This window comes from Hesperophylax consimilis, chromosome 18 (genome assembly GCF_061612785.1).
Source record: "Hesperophylax consimilis isolate HC1 chromosome 18, BYU_Hcon_1.0, whole genome shotgun sequence".
Taxonomy (NCBI): domain Eukaryota; kingdom Metazoa; phylum Arthropoda; class Insecta; order Trichoptera; family Limnephilidae; genus Hesperophylax; species Hesperophylax consimilis.
The window spans coordinates 24,699,416-24,724,372 of record NC_142853.1 but is presented as its reverse complement, the minus strand read 5'-3'; the positions used below and the strand labels follow the sequence as shown (position 1 = coordinate 24,724,372).

Here is a 24,957-nt window from a genome sequence, read left to right as displayed (position 1 = left end):
TATCCAAAGTCATTACAATATTCCTTGCTTGGGAGATTTTAGTGAGAGACAAAAATAAGAAAACATAAAAATGGGCAAATAACATTTATTACATCATCATTATAAAAAAAAAAGTTATCAACAGGTTTGATAGTGTATATAGAATTATGTGTACAGTCGGATGGTTTGATCAGCTCCAGCGGAGAAGACCCATGGCTGCATGGGATGGAAGGTGACTCCGAGGATGCCAAAGTCCTCATGGTGCTCGTGGGTCTGCAACTGCTTTAGGGGGACTATCAGTGGGTTCTGGAGGAGGTCACTGAAAGTGGAAAAATACTCATTTTTAAACCAGCCATAGAAATTTCAGCATTTTATGTAATTTTCTCAGAATAATCTAACTCTTGTAAAGATATTACGATTTAGGATTTTCACAGCCAAAATATTAGGACATTAGCGCGAAATATCTCGTTGAAATGTGTTACACTATTATCACGCGAGTAGCATTGCGCTGGGACCGGATTCGGTAGCTTCCGGTCGTTTTGCGCTAGAGCATTGGAAGTCAAATTTTGTATTTAATGAGCAAACAGTATTCTACTGATGCGCTCATGTCTGATTTCACAATAATCGTTAAGGCGATGCCATACGTAGTAATGCAAAATCATGTGTTTTTGGATCGAAAATTTGCTGCGAGTAGAATACATATTTACCTTTGAAATAATCGAGTATTTTTTAGATAAGTCTTTTTATAAGCCCAGAAAAAAATAATGTATAGGCCTATGAAAACTGCTTTAAAGTTCAAAATCTCCTACTTGCGAACCCATTTTCGGTTATGATTTTATTGTATAATGTGGGAATTTAAGTTATTTATAAAATGATCGGAAAAAATTAAATATTTATACCTGAACATCCACAAAATAAAATAAAAGGCACTTTTTGGCCATGTTTTTTTCTTGCATAAATCAAAACAGGCGGATGGTGTTAAGCGGGAATTTAAACCTTATCGCCATCTACGTAAGGGTTGTTATTGATAGCGGCTCAATTAAAAATATTACACGATGTAGTGCATCGCCTTAACAGTAATATTGGAGGTAAAAAAGTGGAACTTTGTATCTCATCTAATGGGGATAGTCTGAATTCTCGATAAATAGTTCCATTTTTTTTAAATTGAAATTTTATGTTAAAAATATTATTACATAAATGGGTAGGTACTTTATTGCTTGTCTCAATTCTCCAATTCCAATTTTGAAAAAGAAAGTGATTCAAACAAAAGTTCTAGAGTTCATTGGGCCGGATTCACAGTAGTTCATATTTACCATATCATTTTACAAAAATAGTTATAGTATATTCGTTTTTAAATTTTTTAATGCGTGTTCTTAGATGATTTAAATTGTGCTTATAATGTAATAAAAATCACAATTTGAAAATCTCGAGCATCGATTCAACCTTGAACACATTTATATTTGGAGAAGAATTTTTATTTGTTTACAAAACAATGAAATTCCGCAAAGCAATAAAAACTAAAATTAGAAAAACTTGAGTGCAAATAAAATCTTTGTTTATAAAAACCATCTTCGAAAGGGTAAATAAGGGGCAATTTTTTTAAAAGAAATTCTGATAAATATTGAATTCAAAATGATTTAAAAGCCACATCAATAATTGCTAATTTGGCACGTTTACAGAAACCAATATTGGTTGAGTATTTATGCTTCTACGGAAAATGAAAACACTAAAACACTAATACCAATATTACAGCGTAAATATTTTGATTGATTGATTGAAAATCATGCAGAAATATAAATAATAAAGTATATTGATCTACTATAATGCATCTGTTTTCCGAAGCAAAAAGAATTCAAAAGTACATCTCTATGAAACCAAGGATTACGAACACAATTTGAAAAGAATTAGGAAACTCAATAAATTTTTTATGAATCATTTTTATATGATACGACAAAAAAGAAGGTGACGGAAACGTTTTTTTTTTCTTATCAGTAATTTTTAAGTTAAAAAGTTGTTTAAAAAACAATGATGAGATTAGAATGAAAAAAGATGGTAACTTTATACTCATAAAATTGAAAACAAACTCAGATCAATAATTTTTATCTCAAATAAAATTCACATAACTGACAACATAATAATACCAAAATTAAATAAACTTTCTTCCCCCTTTCTTGTAATGTTGCCATCATAGTCTATGCATTTTATATTAACAAATAATAAGAACAATAACAATTGGATAAGATTGGTAGGTACTACCACTTTTTAAAATGTGTTCTTTTTTATTATTGTATGGGTACCTACCCAACATTTGTTTTTATATCCAATATTACTTATTTTGAAGTGGGTACTTACTTGTATACCATTCCGTGAGATATGATGAGTTTCCTATCGTCAGATCCAGATGCAAAGAGGGGGTATCTCTTGTGGAAGGCGACTCCTCGAACTGCAGCGCTGTGCAGGCGCAGGGTCTGGTAGGGCTTGCTGGAGAGGTCAAGGTCGAACCTGCAAACGAAAATATAAGGGAAATGTAAGAAAAATAATATTCAAAGGTATTATAATATATTCAATGATAACCTTTTCAACACAATCTAGCTCACCAAGAAGTATGTTTGACACAATGTACGTATTTTGGTGAAACTCCATAGCTCACACATATGCGACAATTGCTATGAATCGCGTAGGTAGGTAATTTTGATGAATTTATTTATTAATACCCGCAATAAACTAAGATGTTTAGTCGTTAGTTTGATTAAGCTTCTATCGAATACCAAAATATGTTCGTAATATTCGTAGACGCCATTCTAATTTGTTTACTAATAGAACATCTGCTTACATTTAAAAAAAATTGAAATTTTTTGATGCCTGTGACTAAGGTTAGCTCACACAGGGGGGGAGCGGTGATTGGCTAGAAAGTCGTGACGTAACTAAAACCATTTTCCACTGAGAGATTTGAATTCTCTGCAATATAAGTGGCGACAAGCAACTCAATGCATTTGCAATGATGTATTTATAATGCGTTTGTAACATTATACTAATTATTATATTAAAACTAATGTTCAGAATAAAAGGGAAAAATCTGAGGAATATTTGCAGTGATACTTATGTTTTGATGATCTAGAATCGAGGATATGAATGGTTTGGAGTAAAGTTTTGAGGTTGTGAATTCTAGTGAACCTAAGGTGTAGTTAAGGTGGAAATACACAATATTATTGTTAAGAATTGAAAATGTTTTAAAGTATTAGTTTCACTTGATCGCACGGTGTATTCTACAATTCACGTCCACGTAATACATTCTCCTTACACCCCTTTCTTTGGAGATTACATACACCTAATTTTATCATAAACAAGTATTTGTTTCACTTGATCGCTCCATGTTTACCTCAGGTGTCGCCAACTTTTTCTACCTTTCACTACTGTACACCATATTGTTACTCTAAAAAATATTATTTCAACTTTAATTTGATTATCATATCATTATATCATTCCAGTGCAGATAATGCTTGTCTTCCTTTGACGTCCCCAAAATTTTCTATCTTTCACTGCTACTGATTATCAAATTTTATTGACTCCGATTTGACTCATATGTACAAACGTAAGTGGGAGGAAAATAACGTAGATTTACCAAAAACTAATATTATACACCTAATGAAAAGTGAAAGCGATCGTTCCTTTCGGACTCCAACTGGACTTCGAACCACGTTAAAGCTTGTGAGCGGCACAATGCGGCTTTTTCCCAAAAGTGCCTGTATCAGCCAACCTTTGTTAAATACATTTTCTACGAACCTCGGCCTGTGACTATAAACATTTCGAGTAGACCATAGACAAAATACAGAAAGAGTAATCTTCAATTTTGCCCCAAATAAGTACTACGTAGGTCACAATTTCGGTAACTAGCATACAGAATTGACTTGTTTATAAATATAACAATTTATTTTTTTGTAAAACCTAAAAATATGGGATAAATGGTGAAATTAAAGGTTGATTTATTGGCTCTAAGCCACAGTAAGCAGTTAATATGTTACAATATTAATATTCAGAGGTATGATTATTGGAATGAGCGTGGCAGAATCCAAAACCAATCGCCTGGAAATCTATATTGGACGATTGGATAAGTATAGAAATTTGAAGGTAATAAAAATTGTATTTACCACATCATTTTCCTATCATACGACGCCACCAACAAGTTGTCGCCGGCGGGATGGATGGCCATACAGCTGATCCACTGGGCCGACGTGAGCAGCTTCTTCACTAGCTCCTGCTTCACCAGATCGTAGACCCTCACTATACGCTGGGTCTGAAAAATAATACATATGGATTGATTGATTGCTGACAAAAATAATGATATTAACAACTCGGGTCAAACATAGTGCTTTATCTGCCACCAAATGATATGTTCTCATAAAACTCTACTATCTCTTTTCTATTACGGTCAGACATATAATATAGATTTAGAAAGAGAGCTATTAATATTGGAAATTAATATAATATAGATTTAGAAAGAGAGCTATTAATATTGGAATTTAATATAATATAGATTTAGAAAGAGAGCTATTAATATTGGAATTTAAAAGTTGATCTCAAGAAATTAGTACACCCACTAAAAGCATAACAAATTTAGAATAGAGAACAAATTATTGTCAAACTTACTGCAACAAACAGGAAAGGCCTGATGGGATGGAACAGTGCGCATTGCACCATGCCCTTAGCCTTGGAGAACGGAAGCTGCGATCTCCGGCGAGATACCTGGTGGACCACTACGGAGCGGTTGAGACCCTCGGGCAGCACCACACAGACGTAGTCTCCCCTCCCGTGCCACACAACCTGCTTGACCTCCTTGAAGTGGCTGACGCTGATTCTGATGCCGAGGTCCCACTGGTCGGGGGTTACCGTCTCCCATTGGACAGCTGTTCTAATTCTGTCGTCAGCTGTAAAATAATGATGCATTATAATAATATACTTTTAGTGGCGTAGGGACAAAGGGACAAACTCACAGCCTCGGGCAAGCTTCTTAACTGAGCCATTAATAATGAAAGGGAATGCAAATGTAATCATGGTCAAAATTTGATACTTTGCCACCCATTGTGTGCATTTTCTATAACCTCTGATAATTTTACATAACATTAAGCACATTTACACAACTAATAAATTTGTTAATCAGTTGTGGAAAATTTAAAACATGTTTATTAGTAAGGCCCTGAGTTCATGAATTTAATCACAGTACATATTTTAATGCAATGCTAACAACTATACTTGATATGAAAATGCATAGTGAAAAGAATTTAAAACTTTTCTTTAGACATGTTTGGTATATTTTTAGTGGTTAAATAAAAATATGTATATACATACAGGGTGTCCGGGGGTAAAGTGCACAAACGTCGAGAGGTGATTCTACATGATGGTAGAAGTAAAAAGATTTTTTACCATTTTCGAAATTCCATTGTTTTTTTTTTCCATACTAAAATATTCATTTTTCCATAGAAACAATTGAATCCTATAATTTCTATACCCGCTATATCCGATTTTTTGACAAAATGATCTGAGTATGACATCTTGTTCACATTTTTGCGAGCAACAAGATGAGCCTAAAATTGAGTTTCAAAACCCTCCTTATCACAACCAAAAACCATGTTAAAACTGCGAGTGAGAAACCAAATCCGCTATATCATACAGAAAGTTATTATTTATCAAAACCCGCTATATCGGATTCAACCAATCACAAGCAGTTATTTTGCCAAAATACAATATGGCCGCCGCTTTGACGCCACGCTCGTGTGTCAAAATGATCTACGCGTGTGTTTCTAAACCCGCCATGTCGGCTCAGTTGACTTTCAAAATCACGAAGTGAGTATCAAAATCCGCTTTATCCATTTTATTTATCGAAATTACTTAATTATTGCTAGACATATATAGAAAAATAAATGATTTTCGAAATTTTATTACTCCAATTCATAATATAAAAAATTGAAATGCAATTACTTATGTACGCTAAAGATGTGACAGTTTTTTGCGGTTTTCTCCAAATCAATGAAAGTTGATATAGCGGGTATAGAAATTACACGACTCAATTCAAGTATTGCACTATCGTGAAGAATTACCTCCCGAAGTTTGTGCCCTTTACCCCCGACACCCTGGTTTTGGCTATTTTTAATCAATACAGAAGCCAAAAATTTTCTCTTTATTTTTGTATAACTTTAAGAAAATGTAGTTTTTTGCACTTATTATGGTATTACATATCATCGGTTAAGAATGACAATGGCTAACTAACATTTTTGCCAAATTGAGTTTAATTTAATAAATGTAACTATCCACTTACCAATATATTCCGAGTTATCAGGAGCTTCAGCTAGCAGTTCATCAGTCCTCTCGGCCACTTTGTAGTCTCCGACGCCCCGACCCGGCGAGAACAGCAGCATCCGGTTGCCGCAGGTGACGGCGAGCAGCGAGAGCGAGGTGACCGGGGTGGCCATCACGCTCTTCACGGGCTCTTCGCCTATCTTGGTGGTCTTCAGGCAGCGGCCGGAGCTGATCTCCCAAACTGGAAATAGTACAAACATTACAATATTATAAAACAAAGATTGAATAATTTATAAAATTCCTCTCCGCAAACAAGTCATGAGTGCAGACAGAAAAAGTACATTTTACTGGATAGAGCTATAATAATATGTATTTGAGTTACACATGATTTTGTACTCTTATCTTTTTAACTGTTGTGCATTACTAGAGGATGGACGATGTCCAGTTAATCCTTTTTTCTCAGTCTGTTCTACTTAAGTACTAATATTCTATTGTTTCCCGGCAAATAAACCCACTTGATTCTGTGCAAAGGAGGGCGGTCCGTCTAATTGAAAATCCGTTGTTAATAGACCGTTTGCCATCTCTAATGCAGACGCAAGGGGGGCATGCTGAGTCTGTTCTACAGGTATTTCAATGGAGCCTGCTCAAAGGAGCTAGCAGCATTGATTTCCTGTGCACCGGTGCACATACGTAAAACTCGATGGACACGAGTGGAACACCTGTTCACTGTCAATGTTGGCTTCACGAGAGTTATATTCAATTTTTCAATTAAGTCCTAAATCCTGTATCTAAATTTCGCCAATAAACAATTAGATAATGTTAATTAAGTGTTAATCTCAAGTGACCTACCAGGTAAGTATTGTACTGTATATTTTCTCCATAAATAGTTAAGTAATAACATAGATCACTGTAGAAATGTATTATAAGTTTGTACAGCGCCCTTGAGGTGATTTTGCACAAAAATGGCGCTATACAAGTCATCCAATTATTATTATTATTATTAGTGGATCGTTTCTTCGACTCGTTTTTGCGTAAGTAAGCTCACACGTGGAACGAGCTATCGGCATCTGTTTTCTCTCTTTCTTGTAATATATAATCCTCTTCAAGACCTGCATTAATAAATACCTAGCTTAATCTGCCTCACAATGCTGCCAAACCGGCCTATAATGCCCCTGTCTTTACACTGTACAGACAGGGGCGCTCTTGTGAGGTGTAAAATAAAACTCTTGCAGGTTTATCGGATCACAACTTACTCTTGACGGTTCCATCATCACAACCCGAGTACAGATACTGCCCGGTGGGGTCGACATCGATGCAGCGGACAATGTCGGTATGGCCTCGGAACACCATGCTCTCGTGGGTGGGGAAGGGCTGGAGGTCCTGGGGGTTGGGCAGCTTGGGGACAAGTTGATGGGGTTCAATCGTCAGCTGAAATGAGAAACAATAAGACATTAATGTAACTGTTTTCACAATGTTATTTACACAATATGTATTTAATAATTGGCAAAAATCTTTTAAAAAGTAATAAATTTTACCATGCATGACGCCTACAAAAACATAATTAAAAAATAAGGTTGTAATATAAAACATAGAATACAAATACTAGTAATACTTATATATATACAGAGTAATAATGCATAAAATAGTATGTTTATTAGCTAGACATAAATGTAACCTGATACATACAAGCATCTGAGATAGAGACATTTTTGGATGTCTCATAGATGAATGTTGATGTGATAGCTCAGCGGTTACAGCACACTCAGAAAGCCCCGAGTTCGAATGCCGGTCACTACAATAACCGTATTTCTCTTGTGTTTTTCTAATAGATTTATGATTTCACGAATATGTGTGTATAAAAACTGTTTCGATATTATTTGATTAAATGAATGGTACAGATCACAATGTCTGCTTTTCTTCTAAGAAATCCAAGGATCCATAATTCACATTGAAGCCGAGTTATTACCATGCAAAAAATCACCATAATCGGCTTATACCTTGGCTAACACAATAAATATAAAGTAAATTAATCCCTAGAGCAATTTCGGGAGATATTTCTTCAGATGTCCAACACCGGTAGAGTTTTTTTTTTGGAGATATTTATCCTAGCCTGATACGGACTAATAAAATTAATTTTATACTGCGGTGAGGTATAGGATTTAAACAGTGTTAGAAAGAGAAAACATCACGCTTTGTATTTATATTTAAAAGTTTACCATAGACGGTCCCAAAAAACTTGAAATAATTTTATGAAACAACATTTATCATTTGAAAAATATTTGTCAAGGTTTGGAAGTTAAATATTTTTTTTACATAAAATGAAAAAAAAAGGAAGGTGACAATAACTTTTGAAATACATTTCCCATTTTTTAGTTTGTGGGTAAATTGGTAATTACAGTTTACACTATAAAAACCGTTGATAAACGATATTTAAAACTTTATCTAGTTTGCATTTAAAATTTTAATATTTTTAAATTGCTTATGTTGATTTGTAATACCATCATCTGAAATACTCTTTCATCTGCTTTCAAAAACAGTATTTTATTTTGAAATACATTTAAAATCAGTAAATTTATCTGGAATCAAATGTAATGCGAAAATCTTTCCCGTGCAATCAGCATTTTGACAGTTCACTTTTAAAAAATATCAGAGGCTCTAGGGGTTATATTTACATAAATCATTTACCCTCATCTTGATGGCACGTGGGGCAAGATACAGATCGAGGCAACGCAGGAACCTCTCCCTCGTGTATCTGGAGTAGGCCGGCACCTCCCTCAGGGAAGAGAACTTCTGGGGCAGGAATGTGTACTTCCTCTTCCATGGGGTGTTCTCCATACGCTTCCATTGTTTCATCTGGAAAATTACATCAACGGGTTACTTCATTGTTTGACTGATGTAGAAACACATTGTGTTGTACAGATTAATTTACTGGTGGATAACCAAATTCACACCGGAATATCTAAGAGAGTATTTAGAGTCTGTTTTACAGGTGTTTCAATGCAGCCTGCGCATAGGAACTAGCAGTATTGATTTTCTACAGTCCATTTTATGACCCGCCTCGGCCAAATGTTTTGTAGTAAAAGAAATAAGAAATTGGGAATAAGGGCAATTAGTGTGCCAGGCAAATGTTGCTTGTATCGTGATAGGAGGATTTAGCCAGCCGAGGAATTGAACTCACGGCGCCTCGGCGGGAACCAGATGCGATGCCAACACAGCCACAGAGCGGATACATGAATGCTTGTGGATACATACCTCCCTTTCATCGAGGATGTATTCTGGTGGGGGATTGTAACTCTCTGCATGCCCGGGAAGTGCTCTTCGAGGTGCTGGAATGTGATTTCTGATTCGTCGCATCTCTTCTGCACGGTCATCGGTGCTCCATAACATGTAGAAACGTGTTTCCTAGAATAATATATTCATTTTTTTACTGTTATATTACTATTTAAAACAATTTACTGGTACAGAACGTATGAAGTTGTTATAATTATATATATATGGAGGCAGTAATAATAAAAACATAGCATTTATATAGCTCAGTTAAGTGTCATTTCACTTCAAATGCGCTTTATTATATAAAAAGGCGATCTCTTAGAAGTAGGGTTATATGTATGTATTTGTTTATTGCCCATTGACGTAGGTGTGACTGAATTTATTGCAATGATATATCGCAGGGTAATTACTACAATTACATAGGTAACTTTGAATTCAGCAATTTTGTGAAAATGCATCTAATACAATCTCACTCGTGGCATGTTTACAGACTCCTTTTTTGCAATTTGTCAATAAATGAATCTGACAGTATACAGGCAAATCGCACTATAATATCACCATTTGCTAGTAATCGAAAATTAAATCTGCTTACGAATTACTAGTCCTTTTTACAATGGCAGACAAATTGTTGGCCGCGTAAAAAATCAAATCCCAAATCGGGTGAACAAAAGTTTGGGCTTGTGTCCAAACCTGAACATTTTGTTACACTATTTAGTTAGACACCACTTTTAAAAATGTGTTATAATTTACCCACCTCGCTCATTTTTAGCATTGCTACGAAATCTTATTCCATTCCAACCTGTGCAGAAAAGTCATTGCCTCACTTTAGCGAATTTTACTTTTCTGCGCAGGGTCTGGTTATTTCAATGTGCGCTCTTTGGTGTTCAACGTACGACCGATGTCGTAGATTAATCAAAGCATTTTCGAATCCTTCTGTGCCCTTTCGGTGCCAAAAATATAGTCACGCAGTTTGCCTCCAGCTCGTCATAATGGTACCCTGATTGTAATGGCAAGTTTATCAATTTGGACGTCTATGACTACCTAAATTATAGAGCATGTGATGTAAAAAATAAATTAGATATCGCTAAAATCTCTCGTTTGGGGGAAGCGTGTTATCCCACTCCGGAGTGGGAGGGTTAAAGAGACTGGACTACTGTTAATGAAGAAACATGTAATGGACCTGTTTGGGGTAAAGGAACGTAAAGAATTTTTTTTTTCATAAATTAAAATACGTTCAGAGAATAGGGAGAAACGAACAGACTATGGACATCTCTGGGACATACTAGAAGCTTTATTATAGAAACCTACGTCGGTAATAGGTGTTAACCACGTAATAATTGAAAAGAGGCGTGATGGAGCTCAACGAATCAGATCATTCCCAAAATCAATTAAATAATTTTTCGCCAATCACGGAGACTAAGGGCGGTCTAAAGACACGAAACACTCTAGGTTGATTTACTGTTGAGCTAACCTTGGGATCCGGTCTCACGATGCGTGTAAGGGCACTTGGAGAACGACGATAAATTTGCATTCTAAGGTAGAAACGAAGCGATACCCAACCAGCGATAACGAAACAGGGGGGTGACGGTTTGGCGAAAGAAGATGGTTTTTTAGAATGTTTTGGTCCAGAAGACATATTACGAGGTGATCCTCATAGAGAGAATTGTTTACGATCGCTGAGGTTCTGAGTGCTATTTCAAGTGTTGACAATGGACACGAATTTTAACTTAAGATGGGATGTTTGGCCGAAATTGCCTAATTATATTAACACGGGGGAGATGCAAGTTGGGTAATTAAGAAAAGACATAAAAGTTAATGGGTCACGAAGTCTTTGATTAACGATCAAAATTTTACGACCTTTTTTTGCGCGTAAACAAAGTTACGAGGATAATATATTGAAATTCCTGGATGGAGCGAGAAAGGGGTATATGGGTTGGGCTAAAACTAGACGCAAAAAAACTGTAAAAACAGGGATGTACTGGGCGTAGATCACCGAAAAGGAAGGACCAGGAATCGAAAAGAAACCCGAAAGGTAGTTTAGCTCATGATGGAAGAGGTGTCACCGACTCGGGTAGTGGACAGCGATGGGTTACGAAAAATTACCAGAAGATATGCGGCGGATATCACGAAAAGAGTCAAAACAGGTAGGCGAAATTACAAAAAACGTGTCGAATCAAATTTTGGAACGAATGCCTACGTATGTCATCACCGAGAGGAAGGTATATGTGTCCTGGGATCACCCACGGATCGTGTAGACACCAATCAAATGCTAGAAGGCAGCACACAAGGAAGGATACTGGATTGCGCAAGCGCTGGACATAATAGGTGAAAAGCTTCCGTTAGTTGGGATAATTTATCGATTATATTATCGATATCAATAGCGAATTTCTCGGAAAGATTTCGAAAACAACGATATAGAAATGAGCTACACCTAGTCTATAGGCCGGAAATCAACCAATATTACGGACACAACACGCGTACGAGAAAAAATAATCAAATAATTTTGCGCAATAATCTACATCGCCGAAAATCATTTACGGGAGGGCGCCCGGAAGTCAGGTCACCGAGTACACGCCTGTACCCGTCTCGGCAGGGGGGTAGGTGTCTACCTCAACTCGGCAGGCGGGGGCCAAAAATCCTGAAACGGGGTTATGCAATTCTAAACTTAACGGGAAGTGAAACCTTGAATTCATAAAGGCGAAAGTCGCACAAATTTTAAGTCGATTTATTCGAAAAAACATTATTAAATAGCGTTGTTTGGAGGGAATCAGGGCTTTTTTCGTTTTAACTTGGTTGGAGTCGGTCTTCGAGATCCTTACGTCGTGACATCTTTTGTGTGCCATTTTAAACTAAACTTATAGAGTTTTAAATGTAGTGAAGTTATTCAACCAAAGAAAAAGGGGTGACTCATAATTAGACGATACTAAATTCACGGGTTGGAGTCTCTTGGTTCAGACTAATATAAAACGATGAAACTCGACTGCGGTAATGTTTAATAATAACGCGTGTGCCATTAGAGGAGAAAAAATAGAGAACCATAATAAGTATCAAATGACCAGACGAAAACGGCTAAGTCAAAGTTCTAAATTTATTGTGAAATTGAAGAGACAGCGTACATTGATCAAAAATAATAATAATAAAAATCGTGTAGAAACGCGGCGAATGAATTTACTCGGAGAGTAGAATTTAATAAGAGCTAAATACATCATTCGTAAATCACATGTGGACCTTCTGGTCAAAATTAATAATAATTCATTTCCAATATATAAAACGTAGAGTAAATTGCTCATTTGAACTGGGGGTATAGACAGTGTTTTCCTTGCGAGCACGGGAAGGATTTTAACGGTTTACACGATATAAGAATCTAGTGGAAAAAATCGAAGTGAACGTGGCAGGTAATATATGAAAGGTTCTAGGGAGGGGAAGGGGGTTCTGGGTAGATCTCGGCAAATACTTACTTAGATACTCTAAAATAGTCGATAGGGAGAGATATCTAGATTAGGTACAGTGGAGGCCAACAGATACCGATGCATGTCAACTATCAATTTACGGTTAGGGAGGAAGAGACCATTCTATTGAAAGAAATGATCCGCTTAAACATTCCGAATTCCAGTATCAGGTAATTTATGTGCTATCTACGGAGCGGCGTATGAAAGTAGAAATTTTAGCTAGAAAAATTAGATACAATATGGTTATAGTTTCTACCGGCGAGTAGACGGGTGACATAGAGAACCGATTTCGAATTTAATACGAACCCTTAACGGCTTAGGGGCTTCTACATCCTACCTACAGCCCCTGGACGTGGATTAATGTACATGTCGTCGATATCCCGACTGGACTGGTAATATAACGATTTTGGGTGAGTGATCTTGCATGAATATATATTTCCAGAACGTTAAAATTGCGACGAAGATGGGGCTGCAACTGATAAAATAGTATCACATTTAGAACTGTTTGCTTGCTTCTAACAGCTGTGTTTAGCACGAGGCCAATGACCTACTTATTTGTAAGCAGTTAGTGGCGACACACGACCAAAAGGAAGAAAGGGGACCCCATAAATCACTCGACGTCCGTGCCTGACGACAAAAGTCGTACACTCTACCGAGTTGGCGGCCGCGCAGAGGCACCTCAAATCAACATGGAAGCGACTAGCTGCAACCAACTCATGCTCAAAACAAATAAAAAAATAAAATTAATAATATTTGTATAACCTTATATGTTCACTAACAAATTCCCGAATACCTTTGGCCTCGGCTTAGAACTCACCGTTGGAGTATGTTGTTCGTAAGCTGTCTTGAGAAAGCACACAACTTCCTTCAGCTCAGAAGTTTTTCTACTTTCCTCATCACGCGATTTCGGGGCGTCAACGTTGTATGGAGAATCACGAAGAGTTCGGAAGGTCATCCCCTTTCGCGGGGCCGGGTCGGATGAGAGGACACGAGAGGCAGTATGAAAATTAATGTCAAGTTGGAATGTTTGGGCCTTGGTTCGCTGCGAAGGCGTTTAATTGAACGGGCTCCAAGTCTTTCAAAATCGCGTGGAGGGGACGTCGGCGTGATGAACGAGGGTTCAAAATCGGAGGACGAACACATACTAAAGCGGGGTTTACCCGGAGGTTGATGCAACTCGACTGGAAAACCCTCGAGATCCTTTGCAGCAACCTTCGTGAGGTGGATAGTAGGCCTGGCGGCTAGTGGACGTTGAAAGCCTCACCAGAACAAACCTATTTGAAACATGCACGCGTTTAGCATCATGATAAGGGACGCAATGAAAATTCCCCTTTTACAGTCAGTAAAGTAGTCCGTCGGAGGAAGCGGGGCGGGGTGATTTGGGATATTCCAACAGGTGCATTACCTCTCCCTCTGACGTGAGCGGTCCGGAGGTGTCAAGGCGACTATAAGAAGAAGTTAGACCAGACCTCGGGGAAAGCCAGACACGTATTGGTTCTTGGGGTTGTGCATTTGGAAGAATAGCGACCATTTCATTTGGGGCAGTGAGGTGCCGACCCAGTTTGCAAAAAAAAAACCTTTTTCTCGTCATTCAATCCGTTCCCATCTCCTTTTCTCTCGTTTCCACTTCCATCCGCGACACCCAAAGTTTACTAACCACAGCTAAATCCATTTATCTAGTTTCAGTACATCGTTACAGAGGTCGACGAGAGAGTCCCAGTACTTATGCGGAACCAACACACTATTCAACGAAGGGTTTAATAGCCCGTACACAAGAGGGGGGGGGGGGTACGGTTCTATGTCACAATCTAGAATTTATAAACACGGGGGCATTAGAAATGGCGGGGATACAAGGCAATTGTAAAGATATGATATAAGCTGTTAGGTCGATTAGTAATAGGGTCCAGTATTCGAAAGTTAGGTGAGACACGTACTCGTTCCTTGTAGAACTCGCTGAGGGTCGATGGACGTTTTCCCCACGCTTTGGCTAAAAAGAACCGGGAGTTACCACAGAAAGGAGACATTAAATACCTACCACCCCATAGCGGGGGGGGGCTTCGAATTAACAAATCACACAACGTGAAGTTAAGGGATTTATTGTAGATCAACCCCAAAGCGTAGGCCTTATTTTACTGTGTGCGATACCACAGGGGCGGGGAATATTCAGAGTTAGCTAGGCCCAGCACGATATCGTTTTGCAAAAGCGAAACTGAACGCTGGAGAGAAGGAGGTATAAAAACCTCATTCAAGCGAGTTAGGACAATTAGGGGGTCGAGTCAACACATTTGGTGCCTTGAGAACCAGGAGCCGAGAGTTTTACAAGTTGGGGTGGCTTCATTGACCTTATAAGCGATAGAGGTACGAGTATAGTGTCTCAAGAAAAAAAAAACATGTCAGGAGCGAATAGAAAAAAAATAGGTCGAAACGAATGTGGGTCAGTTGTAAAATAGTCTAGACAGGTGAACAAAAATTAAGCTGGACGCACTGTTAGACTCTAGTGTCATTTATGATTCAATTACTTACGATGGAGACGGCGAGGCGCCGGACAATAGTGGAAAAAAAAAGGTTACCTACTCTTACGTATCTACAGCCGGTGGTAGATTTATCGCTCTGAACACGGCAGGGATGTCGGTCGGCTGTTTGTTGGGACTCGTGTGGCGCCGTTTTGGGTAAAGTCGCCTCAGGCGCGCCGTACAAATGAATAAAGAGAATTAATACACAATACGGTAGTTAGTAACGAATAATATAAATTGAGTACTTTTCACGAGACTAATAATAAAAGGGAAAGGTTACGCAGTTAAATGGAAAAAAAAAAACGTAAGCTGATGTTAATCAACATTTCATGAGAAAAAAAAAGAGAAAATAAATAAATAGACAATTTGATTACGGAATCTTTATTTGAGTGGAGGTTTGTATTAGTTGATATTGCGAAATGTACGCCAACCTTCGATAAGGAAAAAATATACAAATCAGTTAAATGATCATAATTTGAGAAGGGCTCGCATTTAGATGGTGAAACGTAAAGCATCTGACTAGTATTTTGTAGACCGCTTGAAAAAAAAATAATATGAAATGAATATTATTCAAACATTTTAAATGCCTTACGAAAGTGGGTAAAAACCGTACTAATATCGGTTTGTCGTTTCGAAGAGACCTATCGATGGTCACTTGAAAATTATTGCAAGCTAAAAGGAACTAATAGACCTTTTCATGATTTACAACGGTCGGGTCATAAATCTTAGAAAGAAAGAAATATCCACCGAGCATTTGCGAGACGATTTGTAGTACATAAAAACGGTTTGTTATCTTTGGATAGCGTGATATTAAGGGGAAACCTAATCGGTGAACATTTTGAAGGAAACAGCTTCGAAAATACAAGCTTTCATACAAAAGGGATCCGTCTATCCTCTTAATATAGAGTTAAACTTCGCAATGGGTGGTGATAACAGATAACAGATATTGTATGAGCTTTTGTACGACGTAGTTTGGAAACGTTATGCGTGCAGACATCGGTAGTCTCGGAATGTGTATATTACAAAATGGTCGGTAGATAACGGTTTTTCGATACCTAGCAAGCAATATAAAGAGGGAGAAAGTGTGAGATGGTAATAATAATAATAAGGTAAACCGAAGACTAGTGAGATTTGACTTGGTTACGAATCGGGACAGCCGGGATAGTGAGAGAGGGGAGATAATAATTATTTTGTTATGTTTTCGTAAAGGTTTAAATTAAACGTAGTGAGTACAAGCAGGGATACAATACGTTTGCGTACCACGACGAGTTCATTGAACCTACAGTGAACATTACCGGTGATTACTATCAAATACTTAAGTTCGTTACGTAACGGATGTTTTTCGGTGAAATAAATGCAGTGTTCTTGTGAAGTGAATAGTTACAACCATTGGATATAATCTAACTTAATATTTGAATAAAGTGAAAACAGTGATATTGTGAGAAAAACTACAGCGTGAAATAGTGACTAAATTCTGTGAATAAGAATAAATAAATCCGTTTCAATTAGTTCAACAAGTAAACAAAACACGTTCGGTACAATACGAATATTAAAACAAAAGATAGGTAGTCTCGCAAAGCTACTACTTGGATGACTTAGTCATATATTTGTGCGGAAATGTCGATGAACATCTAGGACACGTAAGTGCAGTTTTAGGGAGGTTGCGTGTCCAATTCAATAAACCAGATTTAATCCAATTCAAGTTTTATCAAGGCTTATTGATAACCGGCCACACATACGGATTATTATTTATTAAAGAAAACGAAAAAATTATAGTCACGCGAGAATTCAAAAAAAAAAACAGGAAAAAAAAAACCACATGCAAAATAGCTACGCGTTTTAAATAGATTCATGTTGCGTGCATACCATCATGGAAAAAAAAACATACAACCGAGACTTCAGTCAGGTACCCATAGAACTTTGCTTCGACCCTTTGGGGGTGCAACAAAAACTTAGCCATAAATGTGTAGTTAAGAGGAAACACGTCTACTGACGAAGCGCCTAGAATATAAAGCAAAGTTACGAGTTTTGTGACAAATGAAACCGTGTTTCGTCTTAATGAAATCACGAGTGGTAGGAGGCGGCAGATTTATGAATGGCATTGTGCCTTACGTTTTGTTTAAAGGCATTTGAGTTAAGACACGTACAGGGGCGAACTTCGTGGGAAGCAGATAAGCCAAAAATTAACGGAAGATTGGAAAGAAAAAAAAAGGAAAAGACCCATTCTAGAATTTATTTTGCATTTAGGGAAAATAGGAACATCTCCTCTTAGGGAGGTAAGGGGTACGCAACCTTTGGAGTACGAAAAAAAAAAATTGAAAAGGAAGGAAAATGAGTAATCTAAAACTATTGTTAGTAATGATTTCACCAACTAAACACCAAAACGTGTTTATCCGCTGTAATCCTTACTAAAGGGAGGCTGTAATGGACCTGTTTGGGGTAAAGGAACGTAAAGAATTTTTTTTTTCATAAATTAAAATACGTTCAGAGAATAGGGAGAAACGAACAGACTATGGACATCTCTGGGACATACTAGAAGCTTTATTATAGAAACCTACGTCGGTAATAGGTGTTAACCACGTAATAATTGAAAAGAGGCGTGATGGAGCTCAACGAATCAGATCATTCCCAAAATCAATTAAATAATTTTTCGCCAATCACGGAGACTAAGGGCGGTCTAAAGACACGAAACACTCTAGGTTGATTTACTGTTGAGCTAACCTTGGGATCCGGTCTCACGATGCGTGTAAGGGCACTTGGAGAACGACGATAAATTTGCATTCTAAGGTAGAAACGAAGCGATACCCAACCAGCGATAACGAAACAGGGGGGTGACGGTTTGGCGAAAGAAGATGGTTTTTTAGAATGTTTTGGTCCAGAAGACATATTACGAGGTGATCCTCATAGAGAGAATTGTTTACGATCGCTGAGGTTCTGAGTGCTATTTCAAGTGTTGACAATGGACACGAATTTTAACTTAAGATGGGATGTTTGGCCGAAATTGCCTAATTATATTAACACGGGGGAGATGCAAGTTGGGTAATTAAGAAAAGACATAAAAGTTAATGGGTCACGAAGTCTTTGATTAACGATCAAAATTTTACGACCTTTTTTTGCGCGTAAACAAAGTTACGAGGATAATATATTGAAATTCCTGGATGGAGCGAGAAAGGGGTATATGGGTTGGGCTAAAACTAGACGCAAAAAAACTGTAAAAACAGGGATGTACTGGGCGTAGATCACCGAAAAGGAAGGACCAGGAATCGAAAAGAAACCCGAAAGGTAGTTTAGCTCATGATGGAAGAGGTGTCACCGACTCGGGTAGTGGACAGCGATGGGTTACGAAAAATTACCAGAAGATATGCGGCGGATATCACGAAAAGAGTCAAAACAGGTAGGCGAAATTACAAAAAACGTGTCGAATCAAATTTTGGAACGAATGCCTACGTATGTCATCACCGAGAGGAAGGTATATGTGTCCTGGGATCACCCACGGATCGTGTAGACACCAATCAAATGCTAGAAGGCAGCACACAAGGAAGGATACTGGATTGCGCAAGCGCTGGACATAATAGGTGAAAAGCTTCCGTTAGTTGGGATAATTTATCGATTATATTATCGATATCAATAGCGAATTTCTCGGAAAGATTTCGAAAACAACGATATAGAAATGAGCTACACCTAGTCTATAGGCCGGAAATCAACCAATATTACGGACACAACACGCGTACGAGAAAAAATAATCAAATAATTTTGCGCAATAATCTACATCGCCGAAAATCATTTACGGGAGGGCGCCCGGAAGTCAGGTCACCGAGTACACGCCTGTACCCGTCTCGGCAGGGGGGTAGGTGTCTACCTCAACTCGGCAGGCGGGGGCCAAAAATCCTGAAACGGGGTTATGCAATTCTAAACTTAACGGGAAGTGAAACCTTGAATTCATAAAGGCGAAAGTCGCACAAATTTTAAGTCGATTTATTCGAAAAAACATTATTAAATAGCGTTGTTTGGAGGGAATCAGGGCTTTTTTCGTTTTAACTTGGTTGGAGTCGGTCTTCGAGATCCTTACGTCGTGACATCTTTTGTGTGCCATTTTAAACTAAACTTATAGAGTTTTAAATGTAGTGAAGTTATTCAACCAAAGAAAAAGGGGTGACTCATAATTAGACGATACTAAATTCACGGGTTGGAGTCTCTTGGTTCAGACTAATATAAAACGATGAAACTCGACTGCGGTAATGTTTAATAATAACGCGTGTGCCATTAGAGGAGAAAAAATAGAGAACCATAATAAGTATCAAATGACCAGACGAAAACGGCTAAGTCAAAGTTCTAAATTTATTGTGAAATTGAAGAGACAGCGTACATTGATCAAAAATAATAATAATAAAAATCGTGTAGAAACGCGGCGAATGAATTTACTCGGAGAGTAGAATTTAATAAGAGCTAAATACATCATTCGTAAATCACATGTGGACCTTCTGGTCAAAATTAATAATAATTCATTTCCAATATATAAAACGTAGAGTAAATTGCTCATTTGAACTGGGGGTATAGACAGTGTTTTCCTTGCGAGCACGGGAAGGATTTTAACGGTTTACACGATATAAGAATCTAGTGGAAAAAATCGAAGTGAACGTGGCAGGTAATATATGAAAGGTTCTAGGGAGGGGAAGGGGGTTCTGGGTAGATCTCGGCAAATACTTACTTAGATACTCTAAAATAGTCGATAGGGAGAGATATCTAGATTAGGTACAGTGGAGGCCAACAGATACCGATGCATGTCAACTATCAATTTACGGTTAGGGAGGAAGAGACCATTCTATTGAAAGAAATGATCCGCTTAAACATTCCGAATTCCAGTATCAGGTAATTTATGTGCTATCTACGGAGCGGCGTATGAAAGTAGAAATTTTAGCTAGAAAAATTAGATACAATATGGTTATAGTTTCTACCGGCGAGTAGACGGGTGACATAGAGAACCGATTTCGAATTTAATACGAACCCTTAACGGCTTAGGGGCTTCTACATCCTACCTACAGCCCCTGGACGTGGATTAATGTACATGTCGTCGATATCCCGACTGGACTGGTAATATAACGATTTTGGGTGAGTGATCTTGCATGAATATATATTTCCAGAACGTTAAAATTGCGACGAAGATGGGGCTGCAACTGATAAAATAGTATCACATTTAGAACTGTTTGCTTGCTTCTAACAGCTGTGTTTAGCACGAGGCCAATGACCTACTTATTTGTAAGCAGTTAGTGGCGACACACGACCAAAAGGAAGAAAGGGGACCCCATAAATCACTCGACGTCCGTGCCTGACGACAAAAGTCGTACACTCTACCGAGTTGGCGGCCGCGCAGAGGCACCTCAAATCAACATGGAAGCGACTAGCTGCAACCAACTCATGCTCAAAACAAATAAAAAAATAAAATTAATAATATTTGTATAACCTTATATGTTCACTAACAAATTCCCGAATACCTTTGGCCTCGGCTTAGAACTCACCGTTGGAGTATGTTGTTCGTAAGCTGTCTTGAGAAAGCACACAACTTCCTTCAGCTCAGAAGTTTTTCTACTTTCCTCATCACGCGATTTCGGGGCGTCAACGTTGTATGGAGAATCACGAAGAGTTCGGAAGGTCATCCCCTTTCGCGGGGCCGGGTCGGATGAGAGGACACGAGAGGCAGTATGAAAATTAATGTCAAGTTGGAATGTTTGGGCCTTGGTTCGCTGCGAAGGCGTTTAATTGAACGGGCTCCAAGTCTTTCAAAATCGCGTGGAGGGGACGTCGGCGTGATGAACGAGGGTTCAAAATCGGAGGACGAACACATACTAAAGCGGGGTTTACCCGGAGGTTGATGCAACTCGACTGGAAAACCCTCGAGATCCTTTGCAGCAACCTTCGTGAGGTGGATAGTAGGCCTGGCGGCTAGTGGACGTTGAAAGCCTCACCAGAACAAACCTATTTGAAACATGCACGCGTTTAGCATCATGATAAGGGACGCAATGAAAATTCCCCTTTTACAGTCAGTAAAGTAGTCCGTCGGAGGAAGCGGGGCGGGGTGATTTGGGATATTCCAACAGGTGCATTACCTCTCCCTCTGACGTGAGCGGTCCGGAGGTGTCAAGGCGACTATAAGAAGAAGTTAGACCAGACCTCGGGGAAAGCCAGACACGTATTGGTTCTTGGGGTTGTGCATTTGGAAGAATAGCGACCATTTCATTTGGGGCAGTGAGGTGCCGACCCAGTTTGCAAAAAAAAAACCTTTTTCTCGTCATTCAATCCGTTCCCATCTCCTTTTCTCTCGTTTCCACTTCCATCCGCGACACCCAAAGTTTACTAACCACAGCTAAATCCATTTATCTAGTTTCAGTACATCGTTACAGAGGTCGACGAGAGAGTCCCAGTACTTATGCGGAACCAACACACTATTCAACGAAGGGTTTAATAGCCCGTACACAAGAGGGGGGGGGGGGTACGGTTCTATGTCACAATCTAGAATTTATAAACACGGGGGCATTAGAAATGGCGGGGATACAAGGCAATTGTAAAGATATGATATAAGCTGTTAGGTCGATTAGTAATAGGGTCCAGTATTCGAAAGTTAGGTGAGACACGTACTCGTTCCTTGTAGAACTCGCTGAGGGTCGATGGACGTTTTCCCCACGCTTTGGCTAAAAAGAACCGGGAGTTACCACAGAAAGGAGACATTAAATACCTACCACCCCATAGCGGGGGGGGCTTCGAATTAACAAATCACACAACGTGAAGTTAAGGGATTTATTGTAGATCAACCCCAAAGCGTAGGCCTTATTTTACTGTGTGCGATACCACAGGGGCGGGGAATATTCAGAGTTAGCTAGGCCCAGCACGATATCGTTTTGCAAAAGCGAAACTGAACGCTGGAGAGAAGGAGGTATAAAAACCTCATTCAAGCGAGTTAGGACAATTAGGGGGTCGAGTCAACACAAACACAGGAGATAATAGGCTTATGGCCGGAGTGCTTACAGGAGCTATGCAGGCCGTCTCCATATCAACAATAATATGGTAGGCTTTACCTTCTTCTTGTCCCTGTCTATCCTGTCCTGGGCTCGGGTCTTGATCCATCCAGCCCGCAGCGCGCGCACAAGTCTGTTGACCTGGCGCTGCTCCAGTTGCGACGGGAGGAAGGAGCGCTTGTGCTCGGGGAACGCTCTCACGGGGCACTGCAGCACCTCGCTGGAGAACCACTCCACCCATTCCTGGCAAAATAAATACAATGAGATAAGAATGAATAAAATCTGAGGAACTAGCGTCATTGATCCCTTCGGCACCGGTGCGTAGTCGGGATACACGCCAAACGCGCGCTCAACATTTGTACACAGTTGACACTTGTCACATGAGAACGGGTCGCTTCTACGATTCGTTCTTAAGTTCAACAGCTCGGCTGTGGAACGAACTGCCGGCCTCTGTGTTTCCTCCCTCCTACAACATGGGACTCTTCAAGACCCATGTTCACTCCTTCCTCTCCACAAAAAGACCCTCCACACAGCATCCCCAAAGATGACATAGGCCCTGAGGGAAATTATTTTCTTCAGGGCCTCCTGTGTGGAGTAAATATAAAAAAAAAAAAAAAAAAAGAATGTGCATGTACGTTAGCATTGTACCAAAATATAACTAGCGGTTGGAAAGATGCCGTCTAAAGTAGGATTTTTTAATGGATAATGTTTTTAGATGTGGAAAGAAGTCATAATTTTTCAAATTTACTATCTTATGAAAGGTAAATTTCTTCTTTTGAAAGGCAATTTTTTTTTAATGAATACATTTTAGCTGTATCTGCAAATCCTACAATTATAATATTCGGTGATTTTTCACAGGTCTGCGCTAGTTTAATACTGTTGTATCTACACATCACACACCTCTTGGACTTATGATAGTGTTGTACTAGTACAAGACTAGCGTAAGTCCAAGAGTTAAGATTTTACAGTAAATTAAAATATGGATTACGTACAGGATAGTCTTCATAAGTAGGATCAGGTGTTTTTCCATGCCTCAGCCTGGCCAGGATCTCTAGATCTGTTTTGCTGAGGATCACATCCTGGCCAGTTAGAGGATCGTTCACTGTCCGCCAGAAGTCAGGGTCCTCGCAGCGTCTGTTGGAACAGATAAAAGCAGTCAATATCAATACAGTTATGAGCTGTATAAATGAATACACCAAAAGAGAGTGCTGTACCCAATGATGACTATATTCTCAGGAATATATGTATATATTTTTTTAGGTATTTTAGAATAATACCCGGAATGGCAAAGGGCAAGACCGTCCAATAGAATTAGTTGTTTCAATAATATTTAAATTGATAGAAAGTTTTGCGTGTTTTCAATAGGTTTAAAATGATTCAATTAATAAAATAACTTGTCTTACTTTAAGAATTCTTCAATCTGATCACGCTGAGGGGGTTTGAGGATCTGTTTTCCGTCCAAGTCATATCCGATGTGCGGGTATTCCTTGTACCAGTGCAGAGGCACGTCTCCAATGGTGTTTCTACGGTCCTCCTCGTCCGATGAATCATCACTACCATATTCATCTGAAAAAGACCATTTACATTAACCATTACCAAATTCAAGAGCTAGTTTTACATTTTTTTTCCACTATTTTGTTTTTATGCCATTCTCTATGTATTTTTGTAACACTATTATAATTTTTTTAAATGTTATGAATTTTAAAAGAATAAATTGTGAAATAATAATAAAAAATAAAAAAATATCAAAAATATTTATTCGGTTGTCTGCGCGTCCCACGTAAGTCTGATTCAATGAAGTCAATTGTGCTTTGATTTTAAGTGTTATTTTCAAAATTGGAACAGATTGGGTGAAGAACTCGGTGGACAAGAGATAAAGTACATAACTATAAAATATAACAATTTCAACGGAAAATTATTTTAATGGTCATTTTCTAAATTGGAACTGTTATTTCAAGAACACAGATTAACCTGTGATTTTTCATGTGTCTGGGATAACAAGAACATAATTAGATCACATAGCTGTTATTGCCTCACGTTTCAACAAAGTCAGACCCCAGTAAAACCTGTATATGTATATATTTTTTTAATGTGAATATAGCACAAGAATCTCAACTGCTGCCAACCGTCTGGAGCCAGTGAAACTACGGCATCCCCAATTGGGGTATGTTGTGTGGCTGAAGGTAGTGGGGGAGGGGAGGAGATGTGGCAGAGGAAGGTGGGGGAGTACTTGGCTATTCAGATCTGGTCACCAAACACGGCTAAAGCCATTTCAAGCAACAATTCAATTTTGAATGGTGGTCTATATCGGGGCGATACTAAGAGTATCTTCCACTCTGGAATGTGCTACAAATAAACTATATACTATTTCTGTAAGGTACCGACATACACAGATTTTTCAATGATGCCAAAAGATTTTACGTAAAGAAATCAGCTTATATA

General features: G+C 38.5%; 1 protein-coding gene across 1 annotated transcript in view; it reads right to left on the bottom strand.

The window, feature by feature from the left end:
• Positions 1–69: 69 nt before the first annotated feature.
• Positions 70–24,957, bottom strand: part of LOC149415554 (ribosome biogenesis protein BOP1 homolog) — a 28,261-nt gene continuing 3,373 nt past the window's right edge. The window contains exons 5-15 of the mRNA XM_089642455.1: positions 23,919–24,081; positions 23,508–23,649; positions 22,576–22,758; positions 9,526–9,675; positions 8,959–9,126; positions 7,527–7,701; positions 6,293–6,514; positions 4,627–4,904; positions 4,128–4,273; positions 2,332–2,481; positions 70–298 (exon numbers count right to left, since the gene is read on the bottom strand). Coding sequence (XP_089498581.1) covers positions 145–298; positions 2,332–2,481; positions 4,128–4,273; positions 4,627–4,904; positions 6,293–6,514; positions 7,527–7,701; positions 8,959–9,126; positions 9,526–9,675; positions 22,576–22,758; positions 23,508–23,649; positions 23,919–24,081 — 1,931 coding nt within the window. The 3' untranslated portion in view covers positions 70–144. The remainder of the gene's footprint in view (positions 299–2,331; positions 2,482–4,127; positions 4,274–4,626; positions 4,905–6,292; positions 6,515–7,526; positions 7,702–8,958; positions 9,127–9,525; positions 9,676–22,575; positions 22,759–23,507; positions 23,650–23,918; positions 24,082–24,957) is intronic.